Source organism: Leptonychotes weddellii, chromosome 4 (genome assembly GCF_054177405.1).
Source record: "Leptonychotes weddellii isolate Sample4059 chromosome 4, ASM5417740v2, whole genome shotgun sequence".
Taxonomy (NCBI): Eukaryota; Metazoa; Chordata; class Mammalia; order Carnivora; family Phocidae; genus Leptonychotes; species Leptonychotes weddellii.
Window position 1 is genome coordinate 18738468 of NC_138372.1, and position 17049 is coordinate 18755516.

The 17049-nt window shown below is 48.3% G+C and overlaps 1 protein-coding gene and 1 long non-coding RNA gene across 2 annotated transcripts in view; both read right to left on the reverse strand.

Annotated features, from left to right (window-relative positions):
• Window positions 1–17049, reverse strand: part of LOC145721212 (uncharacterized) — a 229064-nt gene that overhangs the window by 19402 nt on the left and 192613 nt on the right. The window lies entirely within an intron of this gene.
• Window positions 4047–6283, reverse strand: NR0B2 (nuclear receptor subfamily 0 group B member 2). Its single transcript, XM_006739550.2, has 2 exons — window positions 5722–6283; window positions 4047–4942 (listed from the first exon to the last, which is right to left on the reverse strand). The coding sequence occupies exons 1-2, from the start codon at window positions 6260–6262 to the stop codon at window positions 4644–4646; spliced, it is 840 nt and encodes a 279-aa protein (XP_006739613.1). The 5' UTR covers window positions 6263–6283; the 3' UTR covers window positions 4047–4643.

Below are 17049 nucleotides of genomic sequence, written 5' to 3' on the forward strand. Positions count from 1 at the left end.
AGGCTGGCTTCAGGGTAAAACATTTTCTGATCTACTGTCCCATCATGCCATTCCTTCCTCACACCCAGTTCTTTCTAGCCTTGTTTACTTTTCCCTGTGAATGATGAACTCCTTTTGCCTAACCCTTGAAGGTAGATCTCATGGTCCCATTGCAATAGCTTCTTTCTCCCTTGCAATAGTTCCTTTCCTCTCTTGTAATAATCATTTAAAATGAAGTCCCTCTTTGGGACGCCTGGGTGGCTCAGTCGTTAAGCATCAGCCTTCGGCTCAGGTCATGATCCCAGGGTCCTGGAATCAAGCCCCACATCAGGCTCCCTGCTCAGCGGGGAGTCTGCTTCTCCCTCTCCCACTCCCCCCTTCTTGTGCTCTCTCTCTCTCACTCTCTCTCTGAAATAAAATAAAATAAAATCTTTAAAAATATATATAAAAAAATAAAATAAAATGAAGTCCCTCTTTACTGAGTCCAGATTTGTTTTTTATTTGACAATATATATGAATATTCATTCATATATATTCATATTCATAGCTGCAGTGTTTGTAAGAGCAAAAAATTGGCATTTAATACTATTAAGCAGGTATATGATGTTGAGGGGATATAAACAAGTCAGAAAACAGAATTATTTATATGAAAAGTTCAAAAATACAAAAATATTTCTTAGGGATACATAAGTAACTATGCATTAAAATCATAAAGAAAAGTAAGGAAATGATTAACCCCAAATTCAGGGTAATCATTACCTTTGGGGGGAGGTAATAGATTTAGAAAGGGACTTCAAAGTTGATGGGACATGATGAGGTTTCATTGTACTCTTATTCTTTACACTTAATATATTTTATAAATGCTTAGAGCACAGCTCTCGATAAATGTTAGCTGGTTATTGTTTAGTAGCCACCCAGAACAACCCACCTGGAATGAGTGATTCCCCTTGTTAACCCTGATTCCCCTGAGACCTTAGCCTTGTTGCCTCTAGCAGTTTCACTGGGATTGCCTTTCTCTGCTGCCTTGTTCTGGGCTCTTGTCCACCTTTCCAGACCCATCTCTTGCTGCCCTGGGCCCAAGTTGTCCCAGATCATTTGCAGTTAGCTGAACACTCTGTCACCCTGGTGGTTTTTTGCACCTCTCATTCCCTCTATCTGGAATGCCCATCCCTTGGTTGCCTGGCAAACCCCTATTCATTCTCTTTAGCTCAGAGCAGTCACCATGGGGCTGAAGCATTCTTCCCACCTCCAGACAGATTTAATCACTCCCTCTTCAGAGCTCCTGCTGCTGTCTGAACATCCCTCTATCACAGTTCAGATCTCTCTGGGTTGCAATTACTTCTGTGTCTCTGCCATAGACAAGATGTTCAGTGAAGGCAGGAGCTATATCTTATGTATTTTGCACCCCTTAGCATCTAGCACAGGGTCTGGTACAAGTGGTCATCAAGAGAAATGTTCAATGATGGCATGAATGGAGGCATCGATGGTGGGGGTTGGCCTTTTGTTGGCATCATAGGTTCTAGGATACCCACAGGCAGGGTGTGTCGGCCAAGGCACAGCACCTGACTGCTTATTAAGCAGTCAACGATTAGGCTAACGAAGGTAGAGATAATGGTGATAATAAAATGATACCCAAGGCAGAGCCCTCTCCTGACTCCTAGTGAGTTATCCCTGGCTGGGCCTGAGGACAAGGATCATGGCTGCGAGGGTAGATGGTCAGTAAACAGTGGCTGAGCGGGCTCCAGACAGCCTGATCCTGGCCATGACTCATGCCAACCTGTGCTGGCGAGCCTGGCCCCCACCGCCACACAGGCCTGAGTTCAAATCTCAGCACAGATAGTGATCAGTCGAGACAGTGAGTAAGTTGCGTACCCTGTCTGAGCCTGTTTCCTCCTCTGCCCTCTCCGGTTGATGAGGCACAGTTCCCACTTCTAAGCTGCTGATAATGGAGACACAGTCCCCCACATTTGTCTCACAGAGAAAGCATTAGTTCTCTTATTGTATTATAATTCTCTCTTTAGTTTTGCTAGATTTGTCTTGATCTTCCTTGCAGAAGGTTTAGATAGGGCACAGGGAATGACAAGAGATATAGATGAGAAACAGCAGTGTAGCTCCCCAACCATGTGGAGGGGACAGGGAAGAAATTTGCAAAGGAGCAAGGTAGTGCTGATCAGGGAAGCTATTTGGGTGATGGAAACATTAGATAAGTTGAGGGGAAAGGCTGGGGTGGGTGGTGGAGAGGAGCACTTTCTAGTGGCTGTTCAAGGTTGGAGGAGGGAAGGGGTGAGGGGCAGGAAGATTCAGCCTGCAGGTTCAGAGAGGTGCAACAATAAACTAATGGGGGCAGTTAGTGAAGGAACATAGAAGATAGAATGACCTGAAATCCCCGAATCCTCTGGATTTGGCTCCTCTGGAGAGACAAGACATCTGCTCTTGGAAGAGTTCCCTCCTGCATCTGCGTGGTGAGATGGAGGGTGTGTGTCCAAGTGCCAGGAGGGGCAGGCAGAGAGAGGGGCCCCGGGGGCCTGAGCTCTGAGTCTGGGAGTTCTGGTGGAAAGGTAGGGGAGGAGGAATGCAAGGCCTGCTCTAGGCTCTAAAAGATGCTTGTATTTGGGACTTTGATTAGGTCCTGGCTTGGGGGAGCTGTGGAGCAGGGCATGGCCTGTGTGAGAGGAGGGTGGATGTTGGGATCACCATGGGGAAAGGGGGTGATTGGTTAGTTGAGGCCCCAAATGCCAAGCGGAGCAGGTTGGCCGGGATTAGCAGGCTCTGGGTAGACCCTGAAGATGTGCAGATGTCAGTCTGCTTACATTGGGGGCCACTTGTCTTTCTCCTGTGACATACAGAAAATGGAGAACATATCCCAGTGTGAGGGTGTCTCCGTATTGTGTGCCCCGCCCTTGAGCATAGGGACGGATGTGTGAACATCTGGCTCCAGTGCATGTGTCTATTGTCATGTGTTTGGGTCTGCTGAATGTCACCGAGTGAGTGTATCTTGGCTGTGTATTTCCATGCTGTGTGTGGGTGGATGGTGGGTCTGTTTTGTGGGTCTGCGTAGGTGTTATGTCTTAGCACGTGCGTGTGCGTGTGCGTGCGTGTGTGTGTGTGTGTGTGAGAGAGAGAGTTGTAGGTCTGAGTTGTGTGTGTCCTTGTTGTGGGGTGTGAGCTGTGTGTTTCTGCCACTCTGGGTGTCTGAGTGGTGAGTGGGTGATTGGGTGAGGGACAGGGGTGTCCTTGCTGCTGGCACTGGGAGCCCATAATGGGTATATGGCTAGTTCAATTGTGGTCCTATCCTGGGAGCCTTCAGGAGACGCCTGAATGACAACTCTTCCACTGTTGTCCCTGAGTGAATGACCTCTCATTGAGCAATAATTAACTTGGCCCCATGAAGAGAATCCAAACTGGTGGTGAAGAGGGTGGGACTGGTATGGGCAGGGCCTTATTGCTAAAGAAAGGGGGAGGCCTGCAAGGAGGTCCTATAGGCATGTGTGTTATCATTCCCTCCTGCGTGCAGGTCAGTCACCCTAACCTGGGTGATATTCAAAATCTTTACCCAACCGTGAGGCACAGAGATTGACCAATCAGAACAGACCCGATCCCGCACTGAATGGAGGAGTCCTGGAGGCCTTGGTTATGCCAGGCACCGCCTCTCCGGTTGCTGGCCAATGAGAATGGATTCCAGGAGAAGAGCTGGGACAGAGGGGCCATGGAAGGGAACTCAGAGGGGCTCAGGGCTGTAGCTGCGAATTAACTGCTATGGAAGAGTCTCAGACTTCAACAGCTGGGGCGGCAGCTAAACCTCAGCTGGCCTTGGCCTCCACACAGCTGTGCCAGGCCAGCCCTGGGTGCCCTCGCTCCTCCCATTGGGACAGCAGTGGACTATCCTCTTCTGTCACCTGCAGGAATGGGGAAGTGAATGATCCCAAATTGTAGAAATTCCAGTGACCTTGCCTGTTTCAATTTGGGAATGGGCTGCTTCATATTCCTTACTGGCTGTGATCTGACTCTTCGTTGAGGTGAGAGGGAGCCTGTAGGGGTCAGAAGCCAAGGGAGGGGTCAGTGAGGGACTTAGGGATAAAGAAGAGACACTCCCAGCCCCAAAGATAAAAGCAAGGAAGTAAGGAGGCCTGAACTGATCCTAATCCCTAGATTCAGTCCTGTGCAAAATAAATGTCATCCCCCCAAATGAAATAATCATCCCACCCTGAAAAACTAATATCCCAGTTCCCTGAGGATTGGCTCCAGCACTCCTTATGGTTCCTTCCTCTGGAACTCTTTCTGATAAGGGCAGGGTGGGCCCTGGAAGTGAGACATTCCCTCCCACATGTACAAATTACAGGGTCAGGCTCCGAAGGTGTCATGCCTTTTATTACAAAACCCAATAACTTAAATCAGTTCTGTACAAAGTCAGTAGGACTCTTGTCCCAATGAGCAATCTAAGCTTCCATCCCCATCTCAGGAGGGGTTGGAAGTCTTGGCCCAGAGGCTCTGAGGACCACTAAAGGATGGCCAGACAACTGGAGCACCATGTCAAACCAAGAAAGGCCAAGGCGGGGGAGGTGTGTGGTGAGTGAGGGGCCCCATAGCTCATCTTGTTGGTTCCAGGGGAGCTGAGGCCTGCCCCTCTGGGAGCCTGTGTCACCCCTGGGGACAGCTGGACCAAGTCAGTGCTGCCAGCTTCTGCCCAGCCTACACTTGCTCTCTGCCTGGGCTGGAACAGGTTGGCTCAGCAAAAGCATGTCCTCAAGGAGGCCAGCGATGTCAATGTCCCCAATAATAGGGCGGAAGAAGAGGTCCCCAAGCAGGCTGGGCGGGATGGACTTGAGGGTGGAGGCTGTGAGAAGGACACGGGCCAAGCGGCCTTGGCCTGTGGGGCACCAGGGCTCCAGGACCTCACACAGTGCATGGTGAGCCTCTTGCTGCAGGTGTCCGATGTGGGAGGAGGCGTGGAGGCCTGGCACATCTGTGGGCAGAGAGGGTGAAGAGGGCGGGTGAGTACTCCACTCCCAGGCAGCAATACTGACCCAAGACCTGAGGTCACTGGGTTGGTCTTTGAGGCGCCTAAACTACCTCCTCATTTATCATTTTATTTATTCATCCATTTATGGGGCAGCCCGGAGTAATGGTTAAGAGCCAGACTGCCTGGGTTTGAATCCCACGCTGTCAGTTATTAGCTGCATGACCTCAGATAAGTTAATATCCGTGCCTCAGTTTCGTCCTCTGTAAAATGGGGATAATAATACCTATCTCCTAGGCATGTTACGAAGTTTAAAACAGCTAGTATATGAAAAAACCCTTATAATTGGGCCTAACATATGGTAAATGTAATACGAATATTCGTTACTATCACTATAATTAATTAATTTATACATTCCATGAGGGCTTTCTGGTGAGGAATTTTCCTCTCACATTTGCATTCTTCGCTATGGGGTCTTTCTGAACCCACAGAGTTTTACCTGTGACTGAGGCACAGCTGTGTCTGCCCACCTTTCCTGAGGGTCAACGGCAAGTTTCTCAGGCAGAGCGGCAAGGACCAGTCTCTGGAGTGAATAAACCTGAATTCCCAACCCTGCTTTGTCCGTACCAGGCTGTGTGACCTCCAGCCAATCACTTAACCTCTCTGAGCCTCTTTTGTGAGGTGACTTTCGGTGATAATGAGGACCCAAAGAGATAACGGGGGTCAAGCCCTGAGAAGGTGCCTTCCCTGGCTGGGCCCCCATCCAGGAGTGTCTGGAAGCTCACCAGGATTGAAGAGGATGGTCTCTTTCAGGTAGGCATATTCCTTGGGGCCCAGCTCCAGGCTCCAGAAGGACTCCAGGCAGCACTGAAGCCACTGTACGGCAGCCAGTGAGGGCTGGGGCCGATCGGGCAGCTGGCCGCCGCGCACCCTGCTACTGGGCTCCTCCAGCAAGATCTTCTTGAGTATGCTGGGGGCCGGTGCCTCGGCCACCTCGAAAGTCACAGTGTCTTGGGCCAACCCGAGCAGGAAGAGGGGGCCCCAGCAGCCCCGCAGCAGCCGCTGCTGGTCCTGAGGGGGCAGCTGACAGAAGGACGGCAGGTTCCTCAGGAAGCCTACTGTCCTGGCCAGAACATCCAAGGCCTCCCGGCAGGTGCGATGCGGGGCACACAGCCGGACAGGCCGGTGCTGTCTGCAGAGGCAGCGACTCGGAGCTGGGGGCACAGCGGGCCTGGCCCTGAGGCTGGGGCTCAGAAGTGCATACAGGATGGCTGGGCGGCCTGCAGCACCCTGACACGGGCAGGTCCCTGGCTGGCTGGAGCTCATGGCTGGGGATCTGCTCGTCCTTCCGCCTGGCCCTCCCACCCTCTGCTCTGCCCCCTGGGTGCTATTTATAGCCCCAGTGGGAGGGACGGTGGGGGCGGGGGAATGGCCTGACAACCTTGACTCTAGAAGTCATGTTCATTGAAAAAAAAGAAACACGCACTGCCTGCAGGATTGGTGGGGCAGTGGCGGGGGAGGGGGCTTTGGGAGTTCCACGTGGCCCTGATAATCGCTTCAGTCAATGAAGCAGCCCGTGCAGGGCACAGCCAGCTTGGCTGCCCCTTATCGGATGACTCAAGTGGATAAACAGGGTCATTAACCCAGGCTGTACCAGGGCACCAAGGCCTCAGGTGCACAATCAGCAGGTGGCCATTGCAGGTGTCCCTGTTGGAGCCTGCAGGACTCTAAGCTGGGAAGCCAGCCCTGGAGCTGGACAAGCCTTGAATACAAGGCCCAACCTGGAAGCGCCTTATCACTGACTTGTTTGCCTAACCTTGGGGCTTTGCTCCTGTTGTTGGTAAGAAACAGGCTGCAGGGAAGGGAGCCAGGACCTTGGGGGGCTGGGAGGACTTTGCCCACTGTGCGGGCTAGGAGGCCTCCCTCCCCTGACTCCAGTTCCGGGGGCCCTGCAGAAATAAGGTTCTTAAGACCTCTCTCTCCTCAGCTTGGATTCCTAAAGTTCTGGAAAGACTATCTGCTGAGAAGCCCTCGCAGAACGATAATGAAGTATGGCACCGACTGTGCCAGGGACTTTCCATTCTGACATTCAGAGCGTCCCCATGAGGCAAGATTCTTACTTTTTGAAACTCGAAGAGGTGAAGTGACTTGCCCAAGGTCAGACCACTAAGAAGAGACAGAGCCCAGATCTGTCTGACTCTAAAGTCCTTGCTTGTTCCCCTGGGCCCACTGGCCCAATGGTGCAGCCCGAGCTGTGTGACCTAAGTTTCCCAGAGCTGGCGGCCACCTGGGTAACCCCCTTGTAGCTACCTGGTCTACATACGTTGCCTACTTATGATCTGGGCAGACACTTTGCACTGCCCCCCGCCACATGGCAGCTCTGTCCTGGGCATCTGTCTCAGGATGGTGGGGCACAGGGTGTGAGAGAGGGTGGGAAGGTCCTCGGCTGTGTCAGGTCCATGGACCTTGGCAAGCCCAGCTTGGCATGTCTTCTGCTAGCACACTGTTGGGCAGCCATCACCATCCCTGGCACTGGCTCTGGGCTCTATCATTGTCCAGGTGTGTGACCTTGGGCTGATCCCTGTGGGCCTCAGGCACTTCATCTGGGACATAAACAAAGTGAGGTCCTGGATGTGAAATTCCAAGCAGTCTCTGGCATACAGTAGGAGGACTTTGCCCCTCCCTTTCCTCTGCCGAAGGAACTAAGCCCCAGCTGACAGAGTGCCTCTTTGTGAATAATCTTAATCCTTCCATTCGTAAAGTTCCTCTCACATGCTTTTATCTCACTGAGTCCTCAGCGTCTCCTCGAAGGAGACTCTGGAGTCAGGCTGCCTGGGTTCAAATCCTGCTTCATCACTTAGTGACATTGGGCAAGTCACTTTTTATTTCTGTGCCTCAGTTTCCTCATCCTTAAAAGGTACAAGAAAGGCCAATAGTGGATAGTGGTTTTATGGGGCCTGACACTTATATGGAGGTTCCCTCTTTAGGAGTAGAAAATCAGGTATGAAAGTGAATATTTAAAATGAGAAAACAGAGGGGCACCTGGCTGGCTCAGTTGGTAGAGCATGTTGACTCTTGATCTTGGGGTTGTGAGTTCAAGACCCACATTGGGTGTAGAGATTACTTAAAAAAAAAAAAAATCTTTAAAATAAATAAAATGAGAAATCACGACCAATCACAAACTAAAATAAGCTGACTGAAAACCAAAATATTTTGATTAATTACTGACGATATTTGCCCATGTGTTTTAGCTGCACATTCTTTGCTTGCCTCTTCACATGAGATTTATTTTGAAACCATCACAAACACAAAGGTTCCAAGTACAGTACAGGGCAATTTTTTTTAACTTGAACCGTTTGAGAGTAAATTGCCGACCCGCTGCCCATAGCTCTCAAATACTTGAGTGTGTAATTCCTGCATTTAAGAACATTCCTCTACATAATATGCACAACACAACCATCAAAATCAGGAAATTAACATGGAACATTTACCATCGAATCTCAGACTCCATTTAAGTTTCACCAAATGCTCCAGTGAAATCCTTGCAGCGACAGGGCTCAGGCCCAAATCTCACACTGCATTTGTTTGTCATGTTCCTTTAGTCTTTGTCAGCCAGGAAAAGTCCCTCAGTCTTTCCTTGCCTTTCACTACCTTGACACTTGTGAAGAGTTGTAGTTATTTTGTAGCAAGGCTCTCAACTTAGGTTTGCCTAAGGATTCTTTGTGATTAGATTCAGATTATGTATCTTTTTTTTTTTTTTTAAAGATTTTATTTATTTATTTGAGAGAGAGAGAATGAGAGACAGAGAGCATGAGAGGGAGGAGGGTCAGAGGGAGAAGCAGACTCCCCGCCGAGCAGGGAGCCCGATGCGGGACTCCATCCCGGGACTCCAGGATCATGACCTGAGCCGAAGGCAGTCGCTTAACCAACTGAGCCACCCAGGCGCCCCCAGATTATGTATCTTTAACAGGAATATCACAGAAGTGATGTGGTTTGGTTTTGTTTTAAAGATTTATTGATTTATGGGCGCCTGGGTGGCTCAGTCGGTTAAGTGTCTGCCTTCGGCTTGGGTCATGATCCCAGGGTCCTGGGATTGAGTCCTGTGTCGGGCTCCTTGCTCTGCAGGGAGCCTGCTTCTCCCTCTTCCTTTGCATGCCGCTCCCCCTGCTTGTGCTCTCATTCTCTCTCTGTCAAATAAATAAATAAAATAAAAAATATTTATTTATTTGGGGGAGAGGGGGGGAGGAGAGAATCTTCAAGCAGACTCCCTGCTGAGCATGGAGGCTGCCGTGGGGCTTGATCTCATGACCCATGAGATCATGACCTGAGTCGAAACCAAGAGCCAGAGGCTTAACTGACTGAGCCACCCAGCCTCCCCATTCTTTTTTTTTTTTTTAAACATTTTATTTATTTGAGAGAGAGAAAGAGAGCAAGTGGGGCTGGGAGAGAGCCGAGGGAGAGGGACAAGCCGACACTGCCCTGAGTGTGGAGCCCAACATGTGGCTGGATCTCATGACCCTGAGATCATGACCTGAGCTGAAATCAAGAGTCAGACGCTCAGCCGATGAGCCACCCAGGCACTCCACTGTTGTGTTCTTCTTCATACATTTTATTAGGTAGGACACATTTCTATCTGTCCCATGTTTCACTTGGATTAAGGTGATGTCTGCCAGGCTTCTCCACTCACTTACTCTTTTCCCCTTGAAAGGAATTGGTAGTTTGTGAGGAGGTATTTTGAAACTATGTAGATATACCTTCTCATTGTTTGAATGAATGTATGTGTTTATTATTTATTTATTAATTTTTAAAAAGATTTTATTTATTTGTTTTAGTGAGCGAGCAAGACAGCACAAGCAGGGGGAGCAGCAGAGGGAGAGGGAGAAGCAGGTTCAGCGGGTTGCTCAGGGAGCCCAATGTGGGGCTGGATCCTGGGACCCCAGGATCACGACCTGAGCCAAAGGCAGCTGCTTAACCAACTAAGCCACCCAGGCGCCCCTTTATGTGTGCATTTAGTTATGACTTCATGGTCTCCTATTTTGTTTAGTAGCTTGTAATCTATTATTATCATTATTTTAATGCTCAGATTGTCACAGATTAGCCCAATGGGAGCCTCTTTAAGCTGGAGTCTGTCCTTTTGACATGCCCCATTATTCTTCAAACATCCTTTGTTTTCTGATATAAGAAGATACCTCTTTTCAAGCCCCTGGAATCAACCAGTACCTCAAGAATCTCTGATTCAATCTTTTAATGGAGTGGAGTATTTAAAAACCGTGATCTGGGTGCCAGGATGATAATTAGAAACCAAGACCTACTCACTGTTATGAGGGTGTCCCTGTTCCCAGGCCCTTCCAGAGCTAAGGAGTGCACACACACACACACACACTTACAGTTACATTTATTTCTTTTTAAAAAATATTTTAATTATTTGTCAGGGAGAGAGAGAGAAAGCACAAACAGGCAGAGCAGCAGACAGAGGGAGAAGCAGGCTCCCCATGGAGCAAGGATCCTGATGCAGGGCTCAATACCAGGACCCTGGGATCATGATCTGAGCTGAAGGCAGATGCTTAACTGACTGAGACACCCAGGCATCCCCAGTTACATTTATTTCTATATCTATTTATACATACTAAAAAAAGGGTTCAGACTATCATCTGCAATTCTAATCCACTATAATGGGGTTCATTCTAGTTCCCTTTCTTTTTTTTTTTAAAGGATTTTATTTATTTATTTGAGAGCAAGAGAGAACGAGAGAGAGAGAGCGCACAAGCAGGGGGAGCGGCAGGCAGAGGGAGAAGCAGACTCCTCGCTGAGCAAGGAGCCCGATGCGGGACTCGATCCCAGGACCCTGAGATCATGACCTGAGCCGAAGGCAGACGCTTAACCGACTGAGCCACCCAAGCGCCTTAGTTCCCCCTTTCTATGTTTATATCTCCCTTCCACAACACTGAGAAATCTGGCTTCCATTATTCTGAATTTATTTTCTTATTGGATCAAGCCCCTGTTTCTAACCAATCTCCCATCTTTGCCACCACCCCATACCCTGTGAAATGCCCTCCTCACCCCACTTGAGCTCTGATACCTTGTGTCAGGATGCCTCCTCCCACTCAGGGACACCTTCTTCACCTTGCTGACCCCATGCCATGTGGACGCCCTCCTCACCCTGCTGGAGCTCTGACTTTTGCTCTGGGCCACTGTGGCTCCCTCCCCCTTGGTCACATGCTTCCCTCCTGTTCTGCTCTACTTAATAGTTTTAGGACTGAAATTTTCAGGAAGAGAAGGAAGGTAAAGAAATAGAACTGTCGGGGCGCCTGGGTGGCTCAGTTGTTAAGCGTCTGCCTTCGGCTCAGGTCATGATCCCAGGGTCCTGGGATCGAGCCCCGCATCGGGCTTCCCGCTCGGCGGGAGGCCTGCTTCTCCCTCTCCCACTCCCCCTGCTTGTGTTCCCTCTCTCGCTGTCTCTCTCTCTGTCAAATAAATAAATAAAATCTTAAAAAAAAAAAAAAGAAATAGAACTGTCCATGAATTTTAAAAGTAAATTTCTCCAGTGAAAATGAAGAGATGATTCTGTCTTTCCTCTTACATGGTTGATCAAAAATATGTTTTAGGGGCGCCTTGGTGGCTCAGTCGGTTAAGCGGCTGACTCTTGGTTTTGGCTCAGGTCATGATCTCAGGGTCCTGGGATTGAGCCCCGTGTCAGGCACCATGCTCAGCGGGGAGTCTGCTTGTGGATTCTCTCTCCCTCTCTCTCTGCCCTTCTCCCGGCTCACACCTGCTCTTTCTCTCTCAAATAAAGAAATAAATCTTAAAAAAAAAACAACATGTTTTCTTCTTTTTTTCTTTTTTAGTAATAAAAACATGTTTTTTTCTTGATAGCCAGGATATACGAGCATGCCACTTCACACATAGATGTTGCTGATACTTGTAGTATTGCTTAGAGATATGTAGTAGGAATTTTGATAAATTCTACTGTGTGTAATTACTATCAAAAAAGAAAGATATGCATGTAGTATTTATAATTGCAAATGCTGCGTACTCCTTATAGGAGAGAACTTCCTTTCTGAGTTGGTGTCAATATTAAATGACAGACAACTTAGTGATGAAAGAATTTTGCACAGATTTGCTTCTTGCTCTTTACATATCCTTTCTCCTCCACCACCCACGTACTTCCAGGTGTCTTGGGAATCATTCATATTGGGAAGTGGGATAGAGTGGGAAGAAAGAATGGTCTTAGCAATTGTAGTTTTGAAGTTTTATTTTTGCAAATTAAAAAGAATATATATACTATATATAACATATAACAGTAAATCTGTATCTATCTATCTATCTATCTATCTATCTATCTATCTATCTATCTATCTATCTAAGAAGACATTGCTGGGCCTCTCCCAAGGCCTTGGAGGTTCCATGTGAAGTTTCACAGAAAATCTGCCCCTAAAAACATCTTTCCTAGGTGTTTGTCAGGACACCAAGAGACAAAGAGCCTGGCACACAGCAAGTGCTCTGTAAAGGTAGGACAGTGCTCATTATTATTGTTGTTGCTCTCACCTTCATTTTCTAGAGGAAGCAGTGGAGGAAGAGGAGACCCAGAGAAGAGAGGAGATCTTTTGGCTGGGGATGGGGGTGTCATGGTAAAGCTGGAACCCCAGGTTTCATCTTGTGTTTTTTTGGGGGTTTTTTGCACCTTGGAGAACTGTGTTTCCTGAGCCCTGTGTGTGGCCTGAAGGCCAACGTGTCAGTTGTGGAGTCCTGGAGGGCAAGGAACAGCCCCAGCAAGGATCTCTCAGCCTGGGGCATGACTGAGGCTATTCATTCAGTGAGGTGGGAGGCCTCTGTGGCGGAGATGGCCCATCAGTTGCCCTCTGCCCAGGCCCTGCCTTCAGTCTGAAGGCAGAGACACAGGTCAACTTTCAGGAGTCCCTATTCAAGGGGGAGTCTTCAGTCTGTGGGGGAGACGCAGGCCAGCCCTGAGGAGTCCCCATTCTGAGGAGGAAGAGACAGTCCTGCTTTCAGTCGTTCCAACAGAGGATATCAACGATGCACAGGGATGCTAGAATGGGGCAGCTGGGCTGAGCAGCTTGAATTTGGAAGGTTTTCTGGAGGGAAAGTTCCTGACAATGCTCTCCCTGTACAGCACTCTGTGGTTTACAAAGTACTTTCACTGCAGTGATCTCAGTTAATCCTCAAGTGATGAGGGGATGACAGTGTTCCTACCCGAGCAGGAACAACAATCATCATCATCCCAAGAATTATAATGACTGAGGCTTATTGAGCACCTACTATGTGTCAGGCACTGGGCTGGGTGTCATCTGTGAAGTTAAAGTGCACCCCGTAAGATAATGTATGTGAAAATGCTTTGCAATCCTGTGGCCGGTGTGTTTGCTCCTGTTGTGTACAAAGCCCTCAGGCTAACTGAGGGGGCAGCCACCAGATCTTAGGACAGAGAGGGCCTAGGTTAAGGACTAGAACTGGGAATCAGAAGCAGCATTAGGTGCCTTTTCATTCCCTGGGCATGTCACCTATCTTTGTGCCTGCAAGATTTTGCCCATGCTATTCCCCCTGCCTGGAATGCCTTTCCCTTAGCCTGTCTGCCTAGTCAGCTCCCAGTCCCCTTTCATGGTCTTAGAACAAATGTTATTTCTCTAGCACAGGCTTCATGTCTTTCCCTCTCCACCTCTTCAGAAGACTAATTTGCTCCCTTCCTGACTTCCCAGGTCACCAAGCCCACACTCCTAATAGAGTGCTTAGCACATGGTGATGTGATCACCCACCTACCTGCTGTTGGTGGTGTTGCTGACTGGTCACCAAGAGGCCTTCCCGGGCAACATTTATTATCTCAATGAATTCACCAGGGTCCAAGATCAGGTCTTAGTTTCCAGGAAAGAGTCATATCAAACAAGCATCTGGGAATGATTTATAAAATCAGAGTGCTAATTCAGGGAGGCAGAACCCTGTGGTGAAGTAGGTAATCTGTGTGGACTCTGGAGTCTGGCTTCGTGGGTTTGAACCCTGGCTCTACTCTTTCACCTTGAGCACATAACTTCACTTCTCTGTCTCTGTTTTCTCATCCCCCAAATGGGGACAATAACATAGGAGCATTATGTTAAGTCAAATAATGTTTATCAAGCGTTCAGTACAGTGCCGGGTACTTAAGTCAATAAATTTTACCAGTATTTATTGATAAGTTGTATAATGAGACTCAATGCTACCAGGCAAAGACCACTTATTCATTCCCTAAATATTTACTGAGGATCTACAGTGTTTGAGGTTCTGAGCTGAATGTTCAGATGTATCAAACAGGTGCTATCTTTCATGAAATTTATATTTCAGTGAGAGGAGATGAACCAAAATTTCTTAATTGTATGTTTCAATGTAGTCAGTAATTACAGAGGATGAGCACAAAGCACTTTGAAAGCAAGAGTCATGGAGGTGGAGACTTAATCTGTATATCAGGTTTCATACAGTCCTCACAGAAGTGGCATTTCGGTTGAGACCTGATGGATAGAAAGGAGTTGACTGACAAAGGCCTCAGAACTAGGACAGAGCATTTGAGGAAGTGAAAGAAGCCAATGAGGAGGGAGCCTGGTGAGTGAAGGGAAGCATGGGACAAAATGTGTCCGGAGAGGCGGGCAGCCCCTTGATGGTGTCACTCCTCAGAAGCCACGGTTGGAAGTTTGGAATTTATCCTGAATGCAATGGCAATCCATAAGGGCTAATTTTAAGCAAAAGAGTAACACGATATGGCTTGTCTTTTAGAAGAATTGCTCTGGCTGCTGGATGGAGGATGGACCAGAAAGAGACAAGAAAGGAGGTAAGGAGAAGCTAGGATTCGAGAGATGATGCTCTTTTGGACTAGAGTAACAACAGCTCCTTGCTTCACACGGCTAGGTGAGAAGGGGATGGACAGAGGATATACTTTGGAAGAAGAGCTGACAAGACCACCAATGGATTAGATGAGACTAGATTTTGGCTTGTGCAAATGGGTGGATGAGTGGAGCTTTGGACTTTGGCAAATTGGTGCTAGAAGGGGCCATTTGACTCAGTGGGGAAGACCTTGGGAGGAATTAATCTGTGTGTGGGGGGGAAAATATCGATGTTGGCCATGTTAGTTTTTTTAAAACAATAATTCTTCAATATAATCACATATCTAGTCAGAGTTCAAATTTCAAATTGTCTCATAAAGTTATAAATTTTTTATTGTAGTAAAATATACATGACATTAAATTTACTATTTTAACCATTTTTTTTTAAAGATTTTATTTATTTATTTGACAGAGAGAGACACAGCGAGAGAGGGAACAAAAGCAGGGGGAGTGGGAGAGGGAGAAGCAGGCTTCCTGCGGAGCAGGGAGCCCCATGCGGGGCTCGATCCCAGGACCCTGGGATCATGACCTGAGCCGAAGGCAGACGCTTAACGACTGGGCCACCCAGGCATCCCTCCATTTTAACCTTTTTTTTTTTTTTAAAGATTTTATTTATTTATTTGACAGAGATAGAGAGAGAGCACAAGTAGGCAGAGAGGCAGGCAGAAGGAGAGGGAGAAGCAGACTCTCCACCGAGCAGGGAGCCCTACGCGGGGCTCGATCCCAGGACCCCGGGATCATGACCTGAGCCGAAGGCAGCCGCTTAACCGACTGAGCCACCCAGGCACCCCCATTTTAACCATTTTTAAGTATACAGTTCATTGGCATTAAGTACCTTCACACTGTTGTGCAACCATCACCCCCATCAGTCTCCATAACTTTTTCATCTTCCCAAAGCCATGTGAGTTTTTTGGTTTTTTTTTAAAGATTTTTTATTTTTATTAAAGAGAGAGAGTACAAGCAGGGGGAGCGGCAGGTAGAGGGAGAGGGAGAAGCAGGCTCCCCGCTCAGCAGGGAGCCTGGTGTGGGACTCGATCCCAGGACCCTGGAATCACGACCTGGGCCGAAGGCAGCGGCTTAACCGACTGAGCCACCCAGGCACCCCGCCATGTGAGTTTTGAGATACCTATCAGTCATCAAGCGGAGTTGTCCAGGAGGTAGTGAGATAGAAGAACCAGGAGCTCAGGCGAGGTCTGGGCCCAAGATACCATGAGATCACCTAAGGAGAAAGTGTAGAGAGGGAAGAGGAGAGAGCAAAGGACAGAGCCACCAGCATTTACTAGTTTAGGTAGAAGAGGACACTGAGAAAGAGTGTTAGCGCAGTGGGAGGAAAAGCAGGTCAGTGTGGTGACACAGAAGCTCTATTAGTTTGCTAGGGCTGCCATAACAAAATACGACAGACTGTGTGACTTAAACAACAGAAACATATTTTCTCAGTTCAGGAGGCTGGAAGTCCAAGATCAAGGTGTTTGCTTTCTCCTGCAGCCTCTCTCTTTGGCTTGCAGAAGGCTGCCACCCATGGCCTTTCCTATGTGTAGCCATGATTTCCCGGGGATCTCTTCCTCTTCTTGTAAGGACATGCTTTCAGATGGGATTAGGGACCCACCCTTATGAATTCATTCAACCTTAATTACCTCTTTAAATGGCCCTTACTCCAAAATGTCACATTGGGGGTTTCAACATATGAATTTTGGGGAACACAATTCCATATCAGAAGCCTAAAGGGAAAAAAAGGTGTTTATTTCTTAAGATTTTTTGGCAGCGAGTGAGAGAGCACAAGCAGGGGGAGCAGCAGGCAGAGGGAGAGGGAGAAGCAGGCTCCCCGCTGAGCAGAGAGCCTGACCCAGGGGCTTCATCCCAGGACCCTGGGATCATGACGTGGTCTGAAGGCAGACACTTAACCAAGTGAGCCACCGAGGCACCCCCCAAAAAAGTGTTTCTAAAAGAAGGGGCAAATGTCAAATGCAGTTGAGGGGCGCCTGGGTGGCTCAGTTGGTTAAGCGACTGCCTAAGGCTCAGGTCATGATCCTGGAGTCCTGGGATCGAGTCCCGCATCGGGCTCCCTGCTCAGCAGGGGGTCTGCTTCTCCCTCTGACCCTCTTCCCTCTCGTGCTCTCTGTCTCTCATTATCTCTCTCTCAAATAAATAAATAAAATCTTTAAAAAAAAATGCAGTTGAGAAGTTGAGGAAGATAATAGTGGTCCATGGACTTTGGCAATAAAAGGTCATTGTACCCTTGGCTAGAGTCTTTTA

What these genes read in the sequence shown, in the direction of transcription:
- NR0B2 (XM_006739550.2), bottom strand. Translation starts at nt 6,262, where the DNA reads ATGAGCTCCAGCCAGCCAGGGACCTGCCCGTGTCAGGGTGCTGCAGGC. An exon ending in GACCATCCTCTTCAATCCTG is followed by an intron (nt 4,943 to 5,721) that starts GTGAGCTTCCAG and finishes CTCTGCCCACAG; the next exon opens with ATGTGCCAGGCCTCCACGCC.